Here is a 23054-nt window from a genome sequence, read left to right as displayed (position 1 = left end):
GGAGAGGAGAGGATGGTGGCGGTGGAGGCGCTGGTTGCTGAAGGAGGAGGCGAAGGATGGAGTCCGGTGAGGGGCTGGCGGGGGAGGGCGCGGGTGAGAGGGGGAGAAGCGGCCCTTTCCCACCCCCTATTTGTGCGTGTGAAGCCCAGATCTCCCCCCCCTCCCCTGCCTGACCGTTAAATCCGCCTGCTTCTGCTTGTTTATACCGTGTTAAGCCCTGCTCGGAGTAGACCCGCTGGAATTAATGAACCTAAATTAGCGCCCATTAGCTTCAGTGGGTCTACTCTGAGATTTGATGCAGCTCAGGCAGGGTGCCCAAACGCCAACATGTTCGCTGCTTGCTTGGGAATCACATATAAAGGAGGAAAAACAGAAAACTGGTGCTGTCTGCCTGTGCTTCTTTATATCTATATCTGTATGTGCGGGTTGTAGCCAACTAAGTCTTACTCGACAGTAGATACACTGAAATGAATAAACTCGAGTTAGTCCATGCCCGTTAGCTTCAGTGGATCTGCTTTGAGTAGGGCTAATATTGGATGTGATTCATAAACATTAGCATGTTCAGTATATGAGATTGCTCGGGATCATGCGGGAGGGGGATACTTAAAACTGGGTCGGTCGGTCTGGGTTTATTTATATACTGTATGTGTGGGTTCTATCCACTCAGAGTCCTATTCGGAGTAGACTCATCAATGGGACGTATGCCTATATTTGTGTGTGCATAGGGTTGAAGCTTTAGGTATTTTTTATTACCAATAGGATGCATATTTTGTCAAAATTGTGTGTCTGTAATTTTCAGAATTATGTATATGTAATTTTCAATGTATGCATGTCCAACATACATATTTATTTTGGTGTCTGTAACCTGCAGTATCGTGATTCTGGTATTTTTAAGCTAATTTGATGCATTGTTTGTATTTATATCCTGCTTTTCTATTAAAACGAACTATTACAGTCAAAAACAAAAAAAATCAAAAACCAATAGCAATGGTGGGTGAAGGGGAGAACAAGATGTACAGGTGACCTTACTCTGTTGTAAGAATAACTGATCTTTTGGTTTTGACAGAGTATGGAAAGATGGTAGGGCTCCTCACCCTAAATCACAATTGGTTTCACTGGCCCTTTTCCCTGTGTGCTGCTGTTTAAGCTCATAGCTGGGGGACATGACAAGATTGAAGTGTGTGTGAAATGAGATAATTCCTTACAGCACGGGTGTCAAACACAAGGCCCGCGGGCCGAATCCGGCCCGCCAGACCTCATCATGTGGCCCGTGTAGCCTCTGCCGGCCGCAGGGGCGGAGGGAGGCTCCGCGCCACCTGGGGCGGCAGCGCGGAGGAGGCACCCCCCTGGGGGCGGGGCGTCGTGATGTCGCGCGTGCACACTCCGTTGCTGGGCTCCCGCTGCTGCTGCCGCTTCCGCAGCAACTTTGCGAGCCCTCTGAGTGAAAAAGCGGCTTGGGGGGGCTGCCGTGCGCGATCGGCATCTGCCCCCAAGCTGCCTTTTCATCCGGCGGGCTCGCAAAGTCGCTGTGGAAGCGGCAGCAGCAGCGGGAGCCCAGCGACAGAGTGCGCACGCGCGAGATGTCATGCGTGCGCACTCCGTCGCTGGGCTCCCGCCGCTGCTGCCGCTATCAGCAGCGATGCTGCAAGCCCGCCAGATGAAAAGGCGGCTTGGGGGCAGCTGCCAATCGCGCACGGCAGCCCCCCCCCCAGCCGCATTTTCACTTGGAGGGCTCGCAAAGTCGCTGCGGAAGCGGCAGCAGGAGCCCAGCAACGGAGTGCGCACGCGCGACATTATTACAAAAAAGTCATAATTGAATGCAGTGACAATAATTTATGATAATAAAGAGTGGACACATAGTCCTACAGATACAACCGGCCCTTTGAGGGTGACCAAACTGCTGATGCGGCCCCCGATGAATTTGAGTTTGACACCCCTGCCTTACAGCATCTCATGCTACTGACAAAATCCTAATATATTTTCAAGCATTCTTAGTCTTCTTGCTAATGAGTCCATAAGAAAGGTGCGATTTGAACTAATGACTTTATGAGTTGTAGCTCAATCTCCTAGTTGGCATCAAGAACTTATAATAGTTGATGCATTCCTTTTATTGGACGGGAAGGAATTCCATTGAGTGCATGCCATCACAGAAATATCCTCCCTTGGGTTGCTGCAGCTAATAGTGGTACCAATAGGAAAGCCTCCTTTGATATCTTTTCAAATAGGCATATCTGTATGGGAGCAGCATTTCCTCAGATATCCCAAGTTATAGAGGGCTTAATATATCTGCAAGAGTACCTTAAATTTGTCTTGGTAACAAATTGACAGCAAGTACATCTCCTTCCAAATTGATTAAATATGGTCATGGTAGGCTTCCCCACTCAGCTGCTGCCTCATTGTGCACTAGTTGCAGCTTCCAAACTTTCTTTTAAAGGCAGTCCTGCACAGGGCACTTCAAATTAATCCAGTCTTGAGATTACCAATGCATTGGTCACTGTAGTCAGACCCTTCTTTTCTGGGAACAGCTGTAGCTGGTGTACCAGGCAAAGCTGGTAAAGGCACTTCTAACCACTGGGGATATGTGAGTCTCCACTGACAATGAAGCATCTCCAGACTACGCACCTTCTCCTTCAGTAGGAGTACAGTGCTGTCCAGAGCAGGCACACCACCTAATTCCTAGATCTGGAGCCACCCACTCAGAAGTCTTTATTCAGCTCACCACTGTGTCCAGCCACTAGTCTAGGACCTGCACAACTACACCTGTCTCAGACCTAGTTGGTCTCTTAAGGTGCTACTGGAAGGATTTTTTTATTTTATTTTTTGTTTCGACTACGGCAGACCAACACGGCTACCTACCTGTAACTGTATCAGATGTTACAGAGAAACAGTATTGGGTGTCATCTGCCTATTGATAATACTTCACTTGAAGTCACTCCTACCAGCACCATATAGATGTCAAACAAGATTTGGGAAAAGAGGATATGTGTGGCACCCCACAGCATAGTTGCCAGGGGGCCTAAGGGATACCATCAATTGTACCAAAAGCACCAGGGAGATAAAGTTTGCTGTGTTCCTGGACCAGGCTGAAACCCAAACTGGAACAGATCTACATAATTTGTTCCTTCCAAGAGTGCCCCACTTAAAAGACCACCACCTGCTTTCTGGAATAACAGCACAATCCTAACCATATCTACTTAGAAGTAAATCCTGTTGAATTCAATGGGGCTGATTTCCAGGTAAGTGTAGTTAGGGCTGCAGCCTAAGTGAAGTTTTTGAGCAATCTCCAGGGGCAGTCGCATATATAATACATTGCAGGAATCTAATCTGGAGTTTACTAGAATGTGGATGATCGGTCAGGCTCATTTTGTTACAGCAGCCTTGACTAGTGAAAGGTGCCATGTGCCACTGAGGCCACTTGAGCCTCCAGTGACAAAGGACTGCATTGTTGTTTATTGCTGTAAAAATGAGTTAGAATTTTTTATGACCACCAGCTCAAAATGGAAGCATAAAGTAAACAAAGCATCCTTTTTACCATCTTTCTTGAATATTTCAAAAGGTGATCAGTGGTATTGACCCACCATCACGTTGTTGTTGTTGTTCAGTCGTTCAGTCGTGTCCGACTCTTCGTGACCCCATGGACCAGAGCACGCCAGGCACACCTATCCTTCACTGCCTCTCGCAATTTGGCCAAACTCACGTTAGTAGCTTCGAGAACACTGTCCAACCATCTCATCCTCTGTCGTCCCCTTCTCCTTGTGCCCTCCATCTTTCCCAACATCAGAGTCTTTTCTAGGGAGTCTTCTCTTCTGATGAGGTGGCCAAAGTACTGGAGCCTCAACTTCAGGAGGCTCCAGTACCATCACATACTGTGTTATTTTCCCCAGCCCATGTAATAACAATGACTATATGTGTAGGTACATGAGCTGACATATGTCTAGTTGAATAAGTTCTGTATGAAGTTGCAAATGAACTTGCAAATTAGAAGGCAGGTGTCCAACTCCAAAAGACAAGTTGAGGCTGCTTTCCACCACTTATTCCTGCAGTAATTATGTCCAGTAAAAAAACTCTAGAGTTACTTTTGTAAGCCTCAAGACTCCCAGATCTAGGCTCCTCAGCTACCTCCTTGCCATCTGATGTCATTCTAACCCACCCTGTGTGTTCCTGGCTGCAAGTCTCTTTGTGGTTTCTGCGCCTGCAGCGTTAAGTATACTTGTGGGAAATTAACTCTAGTTTCCCCACCGTGTCTAGTACTTGAGCTGCTGAGTCCATTTGCAAATCCTGAGGCTTAGATGGTGTAGGGTGGGATTGGTTACTAACATAATACAGTGATGTCCCTATACAACAGTCTTATTGCATGTTACAGCATTGTCACAACTCTTACGTTACTACAGAAAATTTCATAGTTCTGCATAACTTGTAGTGCAAATGGTTCTGTTCAGTTGATTTCTAGGTGTATTAGCCCTATTCTAGGATTTTGAGGTGCTTTGCTTTAATTTTATGATCACAGCAACTCAGAAATTGTTTAAGTTAGGAAATGGTGACTTGCCAAATTTGTAAGATTTATGACTAAATGGGGAAGCATAAATTCAAACAAAGTTTGCTTTGTTTTAACCTAGTTTTGCAGTGAAAGCAAAGTTGCTTGCCTACAACTGGAGACAGAAATGTTACAGCATGAAGGATAATGCAGACGAGACATAAAAAACTTTTATATCCATCCAAAACTTACTCTGAGATTATCCGAGCTTTTATTTTTATTTCCAAACTTTTAAAAAGGGCTATCCTTGTAGTAAGGACTTGGAAATGAGAGAAGCTAAACCTTGCCAGAGTTTCAAACATGAAACGATGAATTAAGGAAATCTATTTTGTTTTCTTTTAAATGTCACAGTAGACTTTGTATTTAAATCACACAGTCTTAAGTTTGGAACCTAAATGGTTAAAAATTTCCAGTTCTTTTTGGAAAAATAAACAGGACTCTGGCAGTGCATGCAAAGAGTGTCATGCAGATGCTTTTACGTGGGAAATTAAAGTATCAAAGGTTAGTTCATGCCTGACTTTATGGCATCAGTCTGAGCTGCAGCATATTTTTAAGCATAGGAAAAGTCATTTAAAATGTCTGGTTAATTTTTGTTTTATTTATTTGCTTATTTTTTGCCATTTGTATCCTGCATCTTCCAAGTTATTATGACTAATCAAGTTATTAATTGCAAGCTCTGTCAACCCCCTCTCGTGCAATTAAAAAGTAATTATTGAAACTTGAGATTTTCACTATATGTCAACGAACTATGTTTTATCTTCTCAAATATTTTTATCACAGCTTTTCATCACTTGATATATCCACTTTATGTGGATCATCCCTCAGAAATAACAAGAATGATAATCCTTGATGTTACTAAGAGCTGAATCAGGTTTTTAAGAATCACATCACTACACACACATACTTCTTTTGCTTGAAAATGAATAGTATTTCATGACACTAAGCTTAGCAAAGGAAGTTGCTGAAAATGAAAGACACAGAGGCCTGCCTTTTAAACCATATGAACCGGAGAATTGCTGACATTAGGCTGCTTTGACCTTTTAAACATTACATTTGCTTGTTTGAAGGAGCTCACAGCAGCAATTTAGTGTTATGTCTTACTCCTTTCTATTTTAGTACAGTTCGTTCTAGTTGAGGTTGTAGATAGTAGTAGCAGTAATTTCAGTATGGTGTTACATACTGCTTTTCGTCGAGACTTGTTATTGCTTGTTTAAAGGAGCTCACAGCAGCAATTTTGTGTTACATCTCATTCTTTTCTTATTTTAGTACAGTTCGTTCTATTTGAAGTTGTGGCTAGTAGTAGCAGTAATTTCAATATGATGTTATGTGCTGCTTTTCGTTGAGACTTATTGTCATAATAAAAAAGAATGCAAGTTACATTTTTAAAAGGTATGCAAAAAGGGAAAAAAGCAATATGATGCAGAACCAGAACTCTGTCTTCACTAAAACTAAATACATTGGATTATATACAACATTACACTACTCATACTTGGAGAAAACTGATTGAAATAACTGATTGCATCCCCTGCCACCCACTGGCTGATCCCTGGGTGCGGTGCCCGGCTAGCTGACCAATCGGCACAGCGGTCGGGCGTGGCTGGCTGCATTTAAGCCAGCCCGTGCCCAGGGGTCAGCCTCTTGCCTTCGGATCCCATCCTGCTCGCTTACTACTTATACCCCACCCATCTGGTTGGGTTTTCCCAGCCACTCTGGGTGGCTTCCAACAAGAGATTAAAAATACATTAAAACATCAGTCATTAAAAACTTCCCTAAACAGGGCGGGTGTTCCACAGGGCAGGCGCCACTACCAAGAAGCCCCTCTGCCTGGTTGCCTCTAACTTTGCTTCTCACAGTGAGGAAACCGCCAGAAGGCCCTCGACACTGGATCTCATTGTCTGGGCAGAACGATGGGAGTGGAGATGCTCCTTCATAAAAGAAGCCATGATTCTACTTCCCCCGCAATTTAGTGTGGTAACCCCAAGAATATGTTGTTTCACATCATAGTGAAGAAATGGAAGCATTATTGTAGGACAGCCCCACACATTTTAAAGATCAATTTTGTAAACAGCATGTATAGGAAAATGTCTTTCTTTTCAACAAAAAAAAAATATGGAATTTTGAAAATGCATTATCAGGTCAATCGAGATTTTTTTCATGTGAAAGGACTATTTTGTGAAATGGAACATTTCTTTAAAAATACTGTAAGCTTATTTTCCTCTCCTGTCACCTAATTTTAGAAAACAAGTTCTTTGTTTATTTGTGGTCTCAGTTCTGGAACACCTTTGTTCCTTGTCCTGATACTATGACTAACTTTATATCTGCCATTGCTATAGTAATAGACACTTAGAAAAAAACTTAGTTCTAAAGACAGGGACTGAATCTTCTTCAGTATTGTTAAGCTGTTGCATATTGGGACCCTTTCTCAGCTGATATGATCACAGTATACATGTGAAAATTAAAACATACAAATCTATCTCATGCACCTTTTACATTAGCCAAAAGAAGAATTTTGCAAATCATAGATCATCGTGTTTAATGCTCAGCTCTTGCCACATAGGATCTGGTTTCAGTTTCGTCTACAATATTGCAGTGCAAATGGCAAAGGCTATAGTCTGGCTAAAAGTAAGAGGTCTAAATTCCAATGTCCGAAAGGGTAAACAAAGTGTGACAGTGTGGTAAGAGGTTCATTAGTTAGGAATGAACTGAACAGGTACTAAAATTACAGGGGAAACAAGGGAATAAATGTTATACATGTGTGTTTATTTTTCAAAAAATATGAAAACCTAATTATTATTTTAGTAGACTATGTAGAAGAGCTTCCTGAAACAGATGAGCCTGTCTGGATCTTAGGAAGGCAGCACCATCTTAAAACAGGTAGGAATGGAAGGAAGCTGTGTTTCTCAGGTCCACAAAGCTTTTGTGGATGCTTAGTTTAAGCACCTCATGTTTCTCACTTTTGTATTGTGCCTCACTATATTAATCTGTGTAGAGAGTAGAAATCCTGGAAAATAAATCTGCTGTCTAGAATGCCCAGGGTACTAATGCTGTAAACCAAAATGGCATTTAGGAGAGGATGCTATCTAGAGACCATCCTTACACAATATACTTTTTTGTCAGGTTTTTCACATGTGACTTGTGTTATTTCTAGCAGTTGGATGATTATGGCTAAACAATCTTCATTTGATAGGGTGGTCTTGACTCTTGAGAAAGGGAATGGTATTGTGACACTTTCTTTGGTGAAAAAACAACTTGGGGGTGATCATGTGCTGAACAAGGACAGATGGAAAGAGATTTAAAGACCATCTTATCAGGATTGCTCAAGATTGTGGAATGAGAGAAATAAAGCAGGGGAAAGAATAATGGAACTGTTTAACATGGAGTCAACTGACTGATATAACACGGAGTTTGAGAGATCTGCACTTCTGCAGTGAACTGTGGAAGCAACTGTTCCAAATATTGACATGTCTTTGGAATACAAAAAGGGAAGTTAAGAAGGAAGTGCAGACTTTCTACAAAAGGGGGCTACTTTAATACACATAGATCCTTGATTCTCTCTTCAGTTGTTCATGTTCAGCAGTGCAGCAGCAACCACAAACTGAATTTGTGTAAATTTGCAATCTGAACTCTCTATTTGTAATGCTTTTTTAATTCTAGAAAAATCTAAGCTTCTTTTGGATATAAGTGCTCGTCTTTGGTTTACCTACAGAAGAAAATTTTCACCAATTGGTAGGTACGCTTGCTGAGATGTGTGGGTTCTTCCCCTTCCCTTTGTTCTGTTCTTAAAAATATGACCTGCGTAAAGGAATGAACAATTAGTTCAGGATGACAGCACTTGCAGCCTTTGATCATTTAGTGCGTGCTTTTTAAAAGTTTCCTGTATCCGCTTGCCCTTGGTGGAGAGAATTACTTGGTACAGAACAGGTCCTGACACTTTTAGGCTTTTGCCTTGATCCAGTGAGTCCTTTGCAGCCTAGCAATTGCTTTGGGTAGCATTGGTGGGATATTTGTTGTGATGTTTGTTGTGCTTCCTGAAGGGAATGATACAGTACTGGGTTTGTTCCAACCACCTTCCTTTAGGGGGGCCATCTGAACTGCCCCCTGACTTTCAAAGACCTTATTTAGCTTCTACCCTCTCCTTTGTGGCTCTCAGTGCTCTTATGCTATGAGTTGGGTGTGGGTCTATACTCTTACATTTCCCAACTTAGTGCTTTCCTTACGTTTTGGACTAAGATTCTCATCAGCCCCAGCCAGCATGGTCATTATGCAGGCTGGGCTTGATAGGGAGTTTTAATTCAAAGCATATTGAGGTCACGAGATTGGGTAAGGTTGGATGACATTAATCAAACTATCACAACATTCTTCCAGAATTTTGGATATATGATCCACAGCTTAGGTTAAAGCCTACTTGAGGACTTCACTCAGTCCACCACTGCATTTTCATCATGCTAAGAATTATTCCAATAGCAAACTGTTGCGGGTACTAAGCATTTTTCTTTTATGTGAAGAGAAAAATCCAAGGAAGGGAAGCATTCTATATTATTTCTTTTTGTAAATTCATAAATGTGGTGATTCTTGACCCCAGGTGGCACTGGCCCTTCCTCAGATGCTGGCTGGGGCTGTATGCTGCGATGCGGACAGATGATGTTGGCTCAGGCTCTGATCTGTCGACACTTGGGGAGGGGTGAGTGTGGTCTTTCACCAGTAGATTCCCAGAATGGTTGTGGTGGAAGGAATGAGAAATGAGTGAGGGCAGGGTGGATAAAAATCAATGATAAAAAAAAAATCAGATTTTTTTTATTTAAATCGGATTTTTTTAAAAAATAAAATGCTTTTTGGTAAAAATATATTACCATCCAAAGGTTATTCAATCATGAAATAAAGATTAGTTTTTTAATTATGTAGAATAAGAGTGTATATGTTTAATTTTTTTGGTAAATAAATTCCATTAATCCATTCACAATGTCATTTATGCTCTTCCAGAGGTTTTTGTATGATTATTGGGCAGTTTCTCTGCCTACAAGATATTATCACAGATGCTTGGTTTACTTTTGCAGTTCTCAAAACTGAATTTGACTCAGCAGAGATCACATGCCTCTTCTTCACAGCAAAAATGTTATAACATGAACAGAGTTGAGAAAAAGACCTTAATCCTATTGTTCTACAAAACTATGAATACAGAATCAACCCCTTCAGTGTTAAGTTTCAAGAAGTTCAGTGAATAGAATAGAAACAATATTTTTCTGATTGTTTGGAGTGGAATGGATCTAATAAATCTATTTAAATTGTTATTATTAAGGTAATGATTATTTTTCTCCTTCCTAAGTACAACAGAAAAGTTGTCCAAATATGAATGATTAACCTATTAAACTGGGGATAAAAAAACTAATATGAAAAGTTGTTATTCTAAAAATCTTCATCTACTTGCATATTAAAGTTATACCAGCAAGAATTAGTCTTTATGTAGAAAACTGTGATTTAAATCAAGCCTTACTGACTAGTGATTTAAATCGTGATTTAAATCAGTTTGATTTAAAATGTGATTTAAATCAGTTTGGTTTAAATCAAATCCACCATGAGTGAGGGTGTGGGGTGTCTGAATATGTTTTATAGTGTTTGGGGTGGGGCTTCAGTACCTCATCTAGTTGATTCTAGCAAGACTAGAATAACCTTTGCAAGGAGAAAATATGCTATTATGTACAGCTTTCCTAGTTATATTTTAAAATCAGGTTTTTTCTGGTTCAGAAATTATATTACCCGGTTGTGCAATTGTAATTCTTTTTTTGGTAGTAAGTATGCAACCCTGATTTGTAACCAATAATTTAGAAAATTACAGTAGCTATCATAACCATGTATCGCCATAATACATGTATCACCTACTGCCATTGAGCACCACTTTTTCAAGATTATGATATGATATTTAAAATCTAGAATAATTTTCTCTCTAAGATTGGCATTGGGAGAAACACAAAAGGCAACCTGAAGAGTATCACAAAATCTTACACTGTTTCCTGGACAGAAAAGACTGCTGTTATTCTATCCATCAAATGGGTAAGAGTTGGCTTTGAGAATTATATCTTCCACCCTTGTTTTTCAAACTTTTAGTGTACTTAAACTTCTGTTAGCATAATTTTAGTTTGAAAAATGTATGTATGTCTTCAAATGTTATAAAAGTTGCAAATCTTGGTCAAAAGCATAGCAGTGCAAAAGAGAATAAGTTATTGGGTGCACATGCACAGATATAGAAATAATAATAACTGGGTGATGAGGTTGTAATTTAGAATAGAGGTTCCCAAATTATTTGATGTCATGAGAGCTCCCAAGTGAAAGGCATGATTCTGAAATTTGAGATTCACTGAGACATATGGACCAGGACACTAAACCACTATTTGTCTTTATCCATGGTTCAGTCGAACATGCCTCTCCCTTGCTGTATAGTTCCCTCTCATGTGACTCAGATAAGTCATATTATGGCTTGTCATGTGTTCTGAACTCTGAAGGTTTGTTTTTGGCTTCTTTCTGGCTTACTGCTAGTGGTCTGGGTTCAGACACTATAGTTTAGCATTGCTGCTCAGCTTAAATCAAGCTTAAAATATTTAGCTGAGGTTCTTAGTCTTGTGATAATATTCCAGTGTGATACAGAACAAGTTTCCATCTCACTTGTGTGAAGGTAGTCCCAATTTCTAATGGCTTTGGAATGTGTGCAATGCAGCCTAAAAGAATGTGCCATTCGACAGACTGATGCTTCTTATTTTTCTGTGTGTCTGTTTCTGTTTCTAATCTACACAGCACAGATGGGTGTTGGTGAAGGGAAGTCTATTGGGGAATGGTTTGGACCAAATACTGTTGCCCAAGTGCTCAAGTAAGCAAGCAAGCAAGCATGTATATCTTGTGTGGAATTTAGATGGAATGGAAAGACAGTTTAGTTTCACTCATTTAACATTGATACTCTGCTGCACTTTCATAACATGAAGGTTCTCCCTGGAGATAATGATGGTGGTGGTGGTGGTAATGATTGACCCTTCTGGCACATTAACGATTCATTATTGTGGCATGAACTTTTATGCACAAGCTTCCTGGCTTTGTTACATTAACACCTGCAATGGATCTTGATTGAGTCCTGAACCAAATTGCTGTCCAGCTATTTCACACAGCAATCCTGCTTTGTATTTTTTTTTAATGATGTTAAATAACAGTCAACAACAGAGTTTCCTACTGTTTTCAGTTGTGTGTGCATTTAGTCTTTGCACGGAGACTGACTTGTTGCTCCAAGCAGATGGTGGAAGGTCATTGTTGGCAGATGATAGCATATATTCACTGTGGGATGAACAAGTGGAGCCTCTGTGGTATAGTGGTTAAGAGTGGTAAACTCATAATCTGGTGAACCGGGTTCACATCCCCGCTCTTCCACATGCAGTTGCTGGGTGACCTTGGGCTAGTCACACTTCTCTGAAGTCTCTCAGCCCCACTCACCTCACAGAGTGTTTGTTGTGGGGGAGGAAGGGAAAGGAGAATGTTAGCCGCTTTGAGACTCCTTCGAGTAGTGATAAAGCGGGATATCAAATCCAAACTCTTCTTCCTCTTCTTCTGGTGCCCTTTTTCCAGCACAACACATAGTTATCAATTTTATCCAGAATATTTTTCTGAGGCAGGTTAGACTGAGAGATAGTGACTTGCCCAAAGGTCACTCATTGAGCTACATGGCATAGTAGGAATTTAAAGCCAAGTGCTCTGAGTCCAATTCACCAACCATTGCATGACTTGAGCTGTCTTCCATAGGCTTTGCACTCCTAATCACCAGGCTATCTCTTGCATGAATCAAGCAACAACTTGCAGAATTGATCCATATGATAGAACAGGGAAGGCAAAACCCCTCTAGGACAAAGTTTCTAGTTAGCATCACAACTTGCTGTTGTGATCGCTGGTTTGATTTTGAAGCAGCTCAGTATTCTGAGATACACATTGTCCCCATGTTATAGAATTTATCTGTCATTACTCGAAGCACTAAAATTTAAATTGCAGCTTTAAAAGCATGGGGACCTGTTGAATAAGAACAGCCTGAAATTCTAGACCTGACGTAAAAATCCTATTATTAAGTAACATTAAGCTGGAAAAGCAATGTATCTCTTCCACACAAGCAGTTAACAGAAGATTGAAATATGACCATACTTGGGGAAGGTTAGTAGTGGAAGCTGAATATTGGCAGATAGAGAGATAAAAATTATGTTAAACTGCCAGTCTCTTGTATTAATTTAGCATAGCAATCTGCATCTTCAGAACATTTTCAGTAAAAACAAGCAGAATCTTAATAATTTGAATCTCAGAAATCAGGGATCCAGATTAGCACCTGCAACAATAAAAAATTATCTCCTGTTTTTCTTTTCCCCCTTTAAAGCAGGCGTGGTCCTCCAGATGCTGCTGAACCACAACTTTTGTCATCCGTGGCCACTGAGCATGCTTGATGGGAATTGTAGTTCAGCAACTTCTGGGGGATCAAATTTCTCCATAACTTTCTTAAAGGTTTTGTGCAGATCTTTTCCTAACAACATTTATTTTTCTTGCATCCCACTTGCATCCCTGAGAAGCTCTTGAAAGTAGTTTACAACAGATTTTTAGAATGAAAATCACATTCAAGTTTTGTGTCAGTCGCTGTGTCCCTATGGTACCTGAATTATTGTGAACTCTATGGTACCCTAATCCTAATCCTGTCATAATCTTCCCTGTTGTTGACCTTTGGCGTCAGCCTACTAAGCGCTAGAGCCCAGGGATGTATTCTGTGGCAAGAGAGTGTAGCTAAGCAACTGGAACCCACTCAGCCTCTGGAGGCAAGTCTTCCCTTGCTGGCTGTTGCCAGTTCCCACTAAAGAATGGGATTGAACACTCACAGACAATCCCACTACACTGGTGTGCAACGTTATCCATGTGTTTGTAAAATGACCTCTCCTAGAAGTATCAGTAAGCGTAATATCATAAAAAATGGGTCAGAGAAGTGGCAAGATGTACAAAAGGAAATAACTAGAACCCCTTCCTCAAAAGATAGAACATCTTATTTATTTAAGAGTCCTCCAGTCATATTGAAGGCAGAGTGTTGGCCTCTGAGTGGCATGGAATTTGGACTTACTACTGTCTGTTTCCCCACCCCCAGGAAACTTGCACTATTTGATGAATGGAATTCCTTAGCCGTTTATGTGTCTATGGACAACACAGTTGTGATTGAAGATATCAGTAAGTTATAAGCACCAGCTGTTTAACAGAGTTTCTGATTCACCCAGGCCTTAAACTGAATTGGGATTTAGCTCCAGTCTGATTTTTATTCCTTGGAAAATATGAAGATCAGTACAAGCATGCTTGGACACAGATTGTCAGCTAAAAGAGGACTAGTTTAATGTATTTTTAATCTTTGTTGGAAGCCACTGAGAGTGGCTAGGGAAACCCAGCCAGATGGGCAGGGTACAAATAATAAATTATTATTATTACAGTTGTACCTCTGGTTATGATTGCTTCAGGTTGCGTTCGTCATGGGATATGAACGCGCCGAACCCGAAAGTACCGGAACGGGTTACTTCCAGGTTTGGCAATTCGTGCATGCGCAGACGTGCAAAATGACGTCATGCGCAGAAGTGCCGAATCGCGTCACACACATGTGCAGACACGGCACTTCAGGTTGCGGACCTTTCAGGTTGCGAACGGGGCTCTGGAACGGACCCCGTTCGCAACCAGAGGTACCACTGTATTAGTTTCAGTCTCACAGCCATACCACATGAGAATAATCATGCTACGTGTCACAATGCATCCACTGAACGGTTTGATTGCTATTTTGTAATCAATTTCTTTAGAAAACTCAGGGTTTGCTTCTTTACTTGAGCTCTAAAACTTTTCCAAGCTTATTCTAGTTGTGCAGACAGAATCGCCACAATTTTCTTCTTAACTACTGGTTCCTTTTGTAAGGAATGTCTTGCTGTAACCCACAAGTATTTGGGGACACTGAACTGAGTATTCACTTCATAGATAAGTATAAGACGTGTGCACACATGAATGGCTCCCTCCATTAAAGTGAACAGTTAAATTCAATTGAATGGACAATTAGGTTTTATTGTCTCTTATTTCCCAGAGAAGATGTGCCGGTTTCCATCCCAGAACTGTTCCAGTACCCACTGCAGCTCCCTGTCACACAGGAGTGTGCTCAGCCGAAACAAGAGCCCTATGGGGACCTGCTGTGGTTGGAAGCCTCTGCTGCTGATTGTACCTCTTCGCCTGGGGATAAACCACATCAATCCGGTTTATGTTGATGCTTTTAAGGTATGGTTCTCTTATAGTTGATGTGATTGATTTGGTCAGCTTAATAGGAGTGTTTGGAAATGTTTTGAGCAGTTGCAGGTACTTTAATAACTAAAGAGTACCTGCAACTAAACCAGCTAAAGAGGTCTGGTTGACTCTGTATATGCTGCCTTCAGTTCCATCATGGAAGAAAGGTGGCATATAAATGTAATAAATCTCTTCTTCTTTATCTTCTTTCAATCTGTAGGAGTGTTTTAAGATGCCACAATCTTTGGGAGCTTTAGGAGGAAAACCAAACAATGCCTATTACTTTATAGGATTCTTAGGTAAGGAAAAATAAGTGGAATACAAAATAAATATCTTTGCTTCTGAAGGATTATTTTAAAGCTGAATTTGCTAAGTAATGCAGGTGGGCCTAACAGCCAGCAGTAATAAGAGAGTACAGTATATAAAAGATACTCCGTACTGCTTCATAATGCATCGTATGCTCAGTACTTTGCTTTGAGGCTGAAGAGCCAAAGAAGTAGTGTGATCAGGCTTCTGTCACTAGCTAGGACAGTGTTTTTCAACCTTTTTTGGGCAAAGGCACACTTGTTTCATGAAAAAAATTACGAGGCACACCACCATTAGAAAATGTTAAAAAATTTAACTCTGTGCCTATATTGACTATATATAAAGTAATTCTCTTGAATTTTTCAATTTTTCCCATGGCACACCAGGCAACATCTCGCGGCACACTAGTGTGCCACGGAACAGTGGTTGAAAAACACTGAGCTAGGAGACTGGGGCCACAGGGAGGTTTCACCCTTTTTCTTTCTGAATGAGGACAAGAACCACCAACTGCTATTCAGGAAAAATACCAACAATCAGTGATCGGCCTGACTCAAAACCTTTACTTACTTTTATCAAATTTTCACAAACAGTACAAAAAACCTGGCCCTTTCTCCACCCTCTACCTCTTCCCTCCACTGCTCTTTCCTTGTGTGTCCTATTTAATTTGTAAATACATTGGAATATATAATATGAAATGATGCATGAAATCTTCCCTCTGCCCCATGTATATGTGCGCGCACACACACACACACACACACACACACTCCTTTCTTAGGAAAAGTTCAAGATAATGGTGTCCCATATCTGTTAGTAATTATGGCTAATGGCATGGATAGTTTAGTTCTTGATTGATAAATGCATCCATTGATCATTAAGACTTTTAAATAGAGTATGAAAAGGTGGTTAGCAGGCCTTTTTGAATGCTAACTCCTCCCCTGTCCCCAGGAGGAATATTAGATTGGGGCCTCTAGTACAGTGTTTTTCAACCTTTTTTGGGCAAAGGCACACTTGTTTCATGAAAAAAATCACGAGGCACACCACCATTAGAAAATGTTAAAAAAATTAACTCTGTGCCTATATTGACTATATATAAAGTAATTTTTCAATTTTTCCCACGGCACACCAGGCAACATCTCGCGGCACACTAGTGTGCCGTGGAACAGTGGTTGAAAAACACTGCTCTAGTATACTCCCTACCTCACTTGTTTGTTCTCTTGCCCCTTTCTCTTTGGGGAGAAGTGAACTACTGAAACATCACTATTTTTATGTGGAATTCCCCCTTATTCTGGAAAGTTAATTTCTCTTTAAAGGTAAAGGTAAAGGGACCCCTGACCATCAGGTCCAGTCGTGTCCGACTCTGGGGTTGCGGCACTCATCTCGCTCTATAGGCCAAGGGAGCCGGCGTTTGTCCGCAGACAGCTTCCGGGTCATGTGGCCAGCATGACAGAGCCGCTTCTGGCAAACCAGAGCAGCGCATGAAAACGCCGTTTACCTTCCCGCCGGAGCAGTCCCTATTTAACTACTTGCACTTTGATGTGCTTTTGAACTGCTAGCTAGGCAGAAGCTGGGACCGAGCAATGGGAGCTCACCCAGTGGCAGGGATTTGAACCGCCGACCTTCTGATCAGCAAGCCCTAGGCTCTGTGGTTTAACCCACAGCGCCACCTGGGTCCCTTCTTTAAAAATTCTCTTTAAAGAAGGGTTAAAAAACCCACACATTTGTGTATTCAGTTGTTCACGTTTCTCCACAATGAAAACTTCGTGGGGAGGAGCTCATTCCCAGTCTGCCCCCGGGGGATGTGGAAATGGTTAAAGACAACATTATCAAAACTAAGGGTTCTCCAATTTGTTGCTGTTATCCTCCTAGAGTCAAGATGACAGAAAACTGATCAAGCATCTCTACAAGACTGTGCTCTTGAGTGCACTCAGTAGTATTGTGCTGTAAGTGTACATAAGGACACTCCAGGCTCAACCTGGAGGCAAAGGCCCACATCATTCTTTAATATACTAGAGAAAGATTCAGGTGGATAGCCATGTTGATCTGTCATAGTCATAATAAATAACAAGATGAAAGATGAAAAAATCTTTTTTAATAATTGCAGTGGCACCTTTAAGATCAACTAAATATAAGCTTTCAAGGTATGAGCACTTCATCAGAGAAAGGTTAGGGAAAGCATTTCCTCTATTCACAAAGCTTGCCACAAGACATGCCCTCTCATAGCATGGGACATCAAAACATACAACATGGGTAGGATTGGGTGGTGATCACAGTGGACATGTTGCTAATTCTCAGTTTGGAGAGTGAAGTTGAAAATACAGATTGCTCTCCTCTAGTCTACATGAGAGCCTTTTGATTTTATGCTTAATGAACAGCAGGTGCCTGTCTTAATGGGGATAAACAATTAAGGTTACAGTATTAAGTATTATCCAGATTTTATTGTGCTGACAAGTTGCAGTGTTGGGAGTATGAGAGCAGGTGGTTTGATCAGTTCAAATCACTGTATGAAATCTAGTTCTTCCCCAAAGCATTGCTTTGGCTTCTCCAGCCCACCTTTTCTTTTAAGACCCTTCCTCCAAACAGTTTGCAACCTTTCCTGTCCTATGCAAGTCTTCCCCCAGCTCATCTTTGGCTACTTATTTTCTCAGCTCCATCTCTTCTCTGCCGTCATTCCTTTAGGCTCCTTCACCTCTCCTTCCTTCAGTTTATTATGTTTGAGCTCAGTTCCATTTCCTTCAGTCGCCCTGACTCAGCCCATCTCCCCTTCTAGTCCTTGGTCTCCCTGCCTCTCCAGCACTACTACCTCTTTGCCTTTCTACAGCACCCCTTGTGTTCATAGACACCAAATGTCTCTTGCTGCCCCCTGCATTGCATTGTTCCCTCCTTTTCATTATTGTGTATCTCTTTTGCGGCTTAATGGTAGAGCACAGATTTGTGTGCAAAAAGGTCCCAGATTCAATCTCTGGCCTCTCCAGTTAGGGCTTGAATAGACTTACCAGTATGTTTGGGGATCCTGGAGAGCCACTGCCCATCACTGACAGCAATACCGGGATAGCTGGATCAATGGGGAAGCTTCCTACATTTCTAAGCCCCTGCTTCCTACATTTGGCAGCTTCTTTTATTTTTCTTCTCAATCCACTTTCTCATCTGCCCTACCTCACCTGCTGTTAATGTCCATACAGAGTGCAAGACTGAATGGCTTTCAGTTCTACCCATTTCTGACAAACTGCTCTTGTTTTACCCACACAGGAAATGAGTTGATCTACTTGGACCCTCACACCACACAGATTTTTGTAGATTCTGAAGAAAACGGTGCTGTAGATGACCATAGCTTCCATTGCCAGCAAGCACCACATCGGATGAAGATAATGAATCTCGATCCCTCTGTAGCTTTAGTAGGTGTTGGCAGGAGTGGATATCTGTCACCCTGACCTGGAGCCTTGCAACCCCTTAGTCCATACCCCACACTTTTGTCTCTTCTTGTCTTCACAATTGGAACACGAATGCTGTACCTCCCCTATCATGCACAGGCAGCTAACTTTACCTTATGTCAAGGCCTCCTGGTTTGGTTACATACCTAAACTGCCCAATATTTTGTATACTGGCTAATTTAGCCTTACATGTTAATGCAGTTTGTGGCCTTTTTTCTCTGTGTTTGTTTTGTACCACTTCTGACTGTTGATGAGGGACTTGCATGACCAATCTTGGGGGAATTATTATAATGTTCATTCAAGATGCCCTGAAAAGTAATATTTGGACAGCTGGATCTTGCTCTTCCCCACACCAGACTTCTGACTGGGTACTTTTTGCCCCCAAATTATATCTCACTTAAAATATTCCTGTACCTTCACAGGGATTCTTTTGTAGAGAAGAAAAGGATTTTGATAACTGGTGTAGCCTTGTGCAAAAGGTAAGCATTAGGAAACTTCTTAATTGGCATAAGTTCCCCCTTAAAATGAACCTCTAGGTACATTAGGTGGGGTGAGATGCATGAAATAATATAACCAAGGAGAGGCTGTTTTAAATTACTCCCCATTGTGGCCCTCTCTGCTCAGCAGCACATTTATATGTACTGATTTGCTAATTGGCTGCAGTGGTGGTATAGGGAAAATGCATGGCGTTAGCCAGCATGTGCCCCTGCAGTTTGCGTAGAGAGGTCAGCCAGGGCCCAAAGTACATATGGATCTATTGCCCAGGTTACATTCTGATCTGATACCTAAAAGTGTGTGTGCTCCTGTGTCATGTCTTCATCTGCCAGCCCTGGTTTGTGAGTGAGACACGTAATTGGTGTACAGGTGCCTGTTACTTATGGGATCTCCTCACTGCCCTGGTACTTGTTGAAAAGCAACCCAATGGTATGCGAGTGTGAGACTATGTGGCAGGCCACACTGCTTGGTTTTGGAAGTAAAAAAATAAATAGTTCAAGATATAATGTAAGCATCTTGTTGGATCAGACAGAGGTCCAATAATTTAGGAATATTATGCGTGATCCATATGGAAGAGAATTCTGAAATCCTGGATAGCTTCTGCTAGTCAGTGTAGATGTTGCTGAGCTGGATGGACCAACAGTCTGATGATGTTTAGGGCAGATTCCTATGTTCCTAACTAAGCCGTTCCTTGAATAAGTTCTCCCTGCAGTCATAGAACATAATGTGTGGCTTTGCAGAAAAATAAAACCGAGGTGAACATGATCTGCTGCCTGAGTTTTGCTCAGCTATAATAGCTCCAGCTGTGCTTTTGTGGTGTCGCAAGAATGCTCACAGATATTTCAGTCATGAAAGCATTAAAGTGTGAGCATTGATCATTAGACTAAGAAGTGACTACCTAAAGGACTGTGCAAGCGATGATGATGATGATTCTGTAGCACATGATCAGAAACTGTCTGCTACTTCCAGTTGTTAACTTCCCGTATAATTCAGCTATATTTTCTGGTTTTGTTATTGCAGCACACATTTTAAAATGAAATATTGTTCTCCCCAGGAAATACTTAAGCAACAGAGTCTGCGAATGTTTGAGTTGGTTCAAAAGCATCCACCGCACTGGCCCCCTTTCATACCTCCTACAAAGCCAGAAGTAACCACAACTGGAGCAGGTACAGGATTGTGTTTAACTCCACCCCCCTCAAACAACTATATATAGAGAGAAGGATACAGAGAGTGAGATGAAATCTTGGTTTGTGAAGTAACAAATGTTCCTATCTAACCCTTCCCACTTTTCTTCCCAGAGGCTGTAGCCATTTCCATATGTTGCAACACAGCAGTAGCATCTTAAAGAATTAGCAGTTTTGTTGTGACGTAAAAGTTTTGTGGACTAGGGTAGGATTTGTAGCCTAAACAAGCTTATGGCACTGTTAGACTTTGAAGGTACTGCAGACTTTTGTTGTCTTCCCTTCCTCCCACTGCTGTGCTCTTTCTGAAGTCAATTTCATGATGTATGAAGCTGTGTGCTCAGCCAAGGTTTTCACTAGATTAACATGCACTAATTTGTCATCCCTGGGAATGGAATCTTTTTTCCTTTTGTTATGCTGTGACTTTTCTGGTTACCTTGTAATGAGAGCCACATAGAAATTGGTCCTATGGATTGGTGGTTATGTGATGGATTCCAGTAATGTCAGCAACACATTTTGTGGTTTGTTTAAATCACAATGGCACTGGAATCTTTTCCAAAGTACTCTGAAGATTCAGCCCATCCTAGGAAATTGGTGCACCCAGTTCTAGTAGTGGTGGAAGCACTCCAGATCTTAAGTAAATACTTGTACATATAAAACACAGTGCTGCTTGAGAGGAGTTATCTCTGTTTCCCAACAGATGGGATCCATTTGGAACTGGAATTCCCCGTGAAACAGTAGCAGCAAATGAGACTGATGCAGACCTTGCAGATTGAAGGCAGGATTGTGGAATGGGGTGGGGTGCAACTGGTCTTCATGTCAAATGGAAGTCCATAAGTTCTGGAACAGGGGATTTAAAAGGGAGATGTGGTAAATCAAGTGTCTTGCATCAGTGTGGAAAAGCAGACAAAAGGATTGCACTAATGCTGATTTGGATGTAAGTAGAAGGTCATAAAAGTCTCTAAATGTGGTGAAAGGCACAAGAACAAGAACAAAGCTTGCTCTTTAAGGAACAGCAAGTTGCACTTTGCAGGTTGGAAACTAGGAAAGAGACCCACAGAAATTTATGTGACACAAAGGCAGCTTTTTAAAATGAATCCTTGCTGAAGGTACAGAAAAGTTTGCTTTAAAACTGAGCCTACATGCTAAGAACCTTGGATTATGCCCAAAACATCTCTGAAGAAGGGAAGACAGTCATTCCCACATATTCCATGGGACAAAAGTTAAAGGAGAACAGTTTTAAAAACAAATCTTAATCTATCATCTCCTTTCTTGAAACATAGGCAATTGCAATAAATAACTAAACTTTCTTATCTTTGTTACATTTGGAAAAGTTTGACAATTTAGTGTTTGTTTATTTTATAATTAGGGAGGCTTGCCATGGTAAAGTTTGTAAATTTCTGCACAAAAGCCAGAGGTGCATGCTCTTGATAATAAGTTGTTTTTTCCATTTCCCACAGAGCTCATTGAATCCACTGACAAACTATTTGAATCAGAAGAAGAGTTTGAGATCCTGAGTGTCTGAAGGAAGCTTCAGTTGACCTTGTGTGTGCCCATGTGTAGCATATGAATTGACTAAGACCACGGCAGCCTTTTCTCTCTCCAAAGTGCCTGCATATAAACAGTGAACAGAGCACAAGAAATGACCAGTAACTGGAACTGAGGATAACAGTTTTGAAAAGAACTTCCCAGAAGTGAAAGTGGACATACCCCTTGACCCAGCCCCCCAGCCCCACAGTTTTTTTTTAAGAATGTATTTTGCCTGAGGAAAATGAACTTTTGGGGGATGAAGGCAATGATGATATTGAAGTAAACTGGGATATTGAAGTAAACTGGGATATTGATATTGAAGTATTGCTGGGAATTGCCTTGAAGGCATTGATATCTGGACGGCTATTATTACTCAGTGTAGTATAATGCAATAGTTCTGTTCACACTGAAAGCATGATGTAGAGGTAAAGGTGTGTGTTTACCTCTTGTTTCTTCACCTGGACTGTTTCATAGGAATAAATGTGTTGTTTTTATAAGATCAACTGCATCAGGAAAAAAAGACCCAATGGTTTTGTTTAAATACATTTCTGCAACCACATTTCAAAAATAAACAGACCTAAATGTTTCTATGAAAGGAACTGTCTAATAGATACAAATTTTGCAATTGTCCTCCTGTTTCTAGGAGTTAAATAAATGAATGGGGGACCTGGAGGGAACCCTCCAGCCTCCTAGCCTCTCCCCACTTGCACTCCTGGAAAGGAAGTGAAGGTTGGAGAGTGCCAGGAGCAGCCTGTTCCCTTGGTATGTTCCTCCTCCTCTGTAATTTTCATGACATATTTCACCTTGACCTTAAGTTTAAATCATTATGGAAACTTTCTACTTTGGTTTTTGAGTAAAAAAAAAGCAATTTGTTTCAAACTGTAATTGTATTTATTTTAAAATATTTACAGTTTTCTCTCCTCTGTAAGAGCACTTTACATGTGCATCTAATAAATTTCTTAAACATTTAATAAATTACATGCTAGATTTTGTGAATTGTTTTGGACCTTTCTAACCACCCAAGGAAGTTCTCTGGCAAAATGAAAATTACTGTCTCTTCCCCTTTGTTACTACTTTGGCATGGATGGGGTAACTTTTATAGTCCTGTGATCCTAGCAATGCAGTTTTATTTGCAACTTGAGGTTTTCTCCCCTAAAGGTTACTTTTGCTGCACGTAGCACATTTATTTCTCCTTGATGCCATAATCATTAGCACTTTGCTTGTTAGGTTAGCTGCTCCTGTAAAAACAATGCTTTGGGCAACCATTATGAGCATCTT

The 23054-nt window shown here is 41.1% G+C and overlaps 1 protein-coding gene across 2 annotated transcripts; it reads left to right on the top strand.

Moving 5' to 3' along the window:
* Positions 1–2: 2 nt before the first annotated feature.
* ATG4A (autophagy related 4A cysteine peptidase) lies at positions 3–21861 on the top strand. Of its 2 annotated transcripts, none has more exons than XM_033137244.1 (13): positions 3–66; positions 7334–7408; positions 8189–8260; positions 9117–9215; positions 10481–10582; positions 11321–11393; positions 13677–13756; positions 14643–14830; positions 15057–15135; positions 18389–18534; positions 18993–19049; positions 20120–20231; positions 21707–21861. In XM_033137244.1, exons 1-13 carry the CDS (start codon positions 57–59, stop codon positions 21769–21771), a joined length of 1158 nt encoding a protein of 385 aa, XP_032993135.1. In that variant the 5' UTR covers positions 3–56; the 3' UTR covers positions 21772–21861. The 2 variants fall into 2 exon arrangements, with proteins under 2 accessions (XP_032993135.1, XP_032993136.1); XM_033137245.1 differs by having other exon boundaries at positions 16–66; positions 7337–7408.
* The last annotated feature ends 1193 nt before the right edge of the window (positions 21862–23054 follow it).

This window comes from Lacerta agilis, chromosome Z (assembly GCF_009819535.1).
Source record: "Lacerta agilis isolate rLacAgi1 chromosome Z, rLacAgi1.pri, whole genome shotgun sequence".
Classification (NCBI taxonomy): domain Eukaryota; kingdom Metazoa; phylum Chordata; class Lepidosauria; order Squamata; family Lacertidae; genus Lacerta; species Lacerta agilis.
Note: the sequence above shows the minus strand (reverse complement) of the source record. Positions and strands in the feature narration are given on the sequence as shown.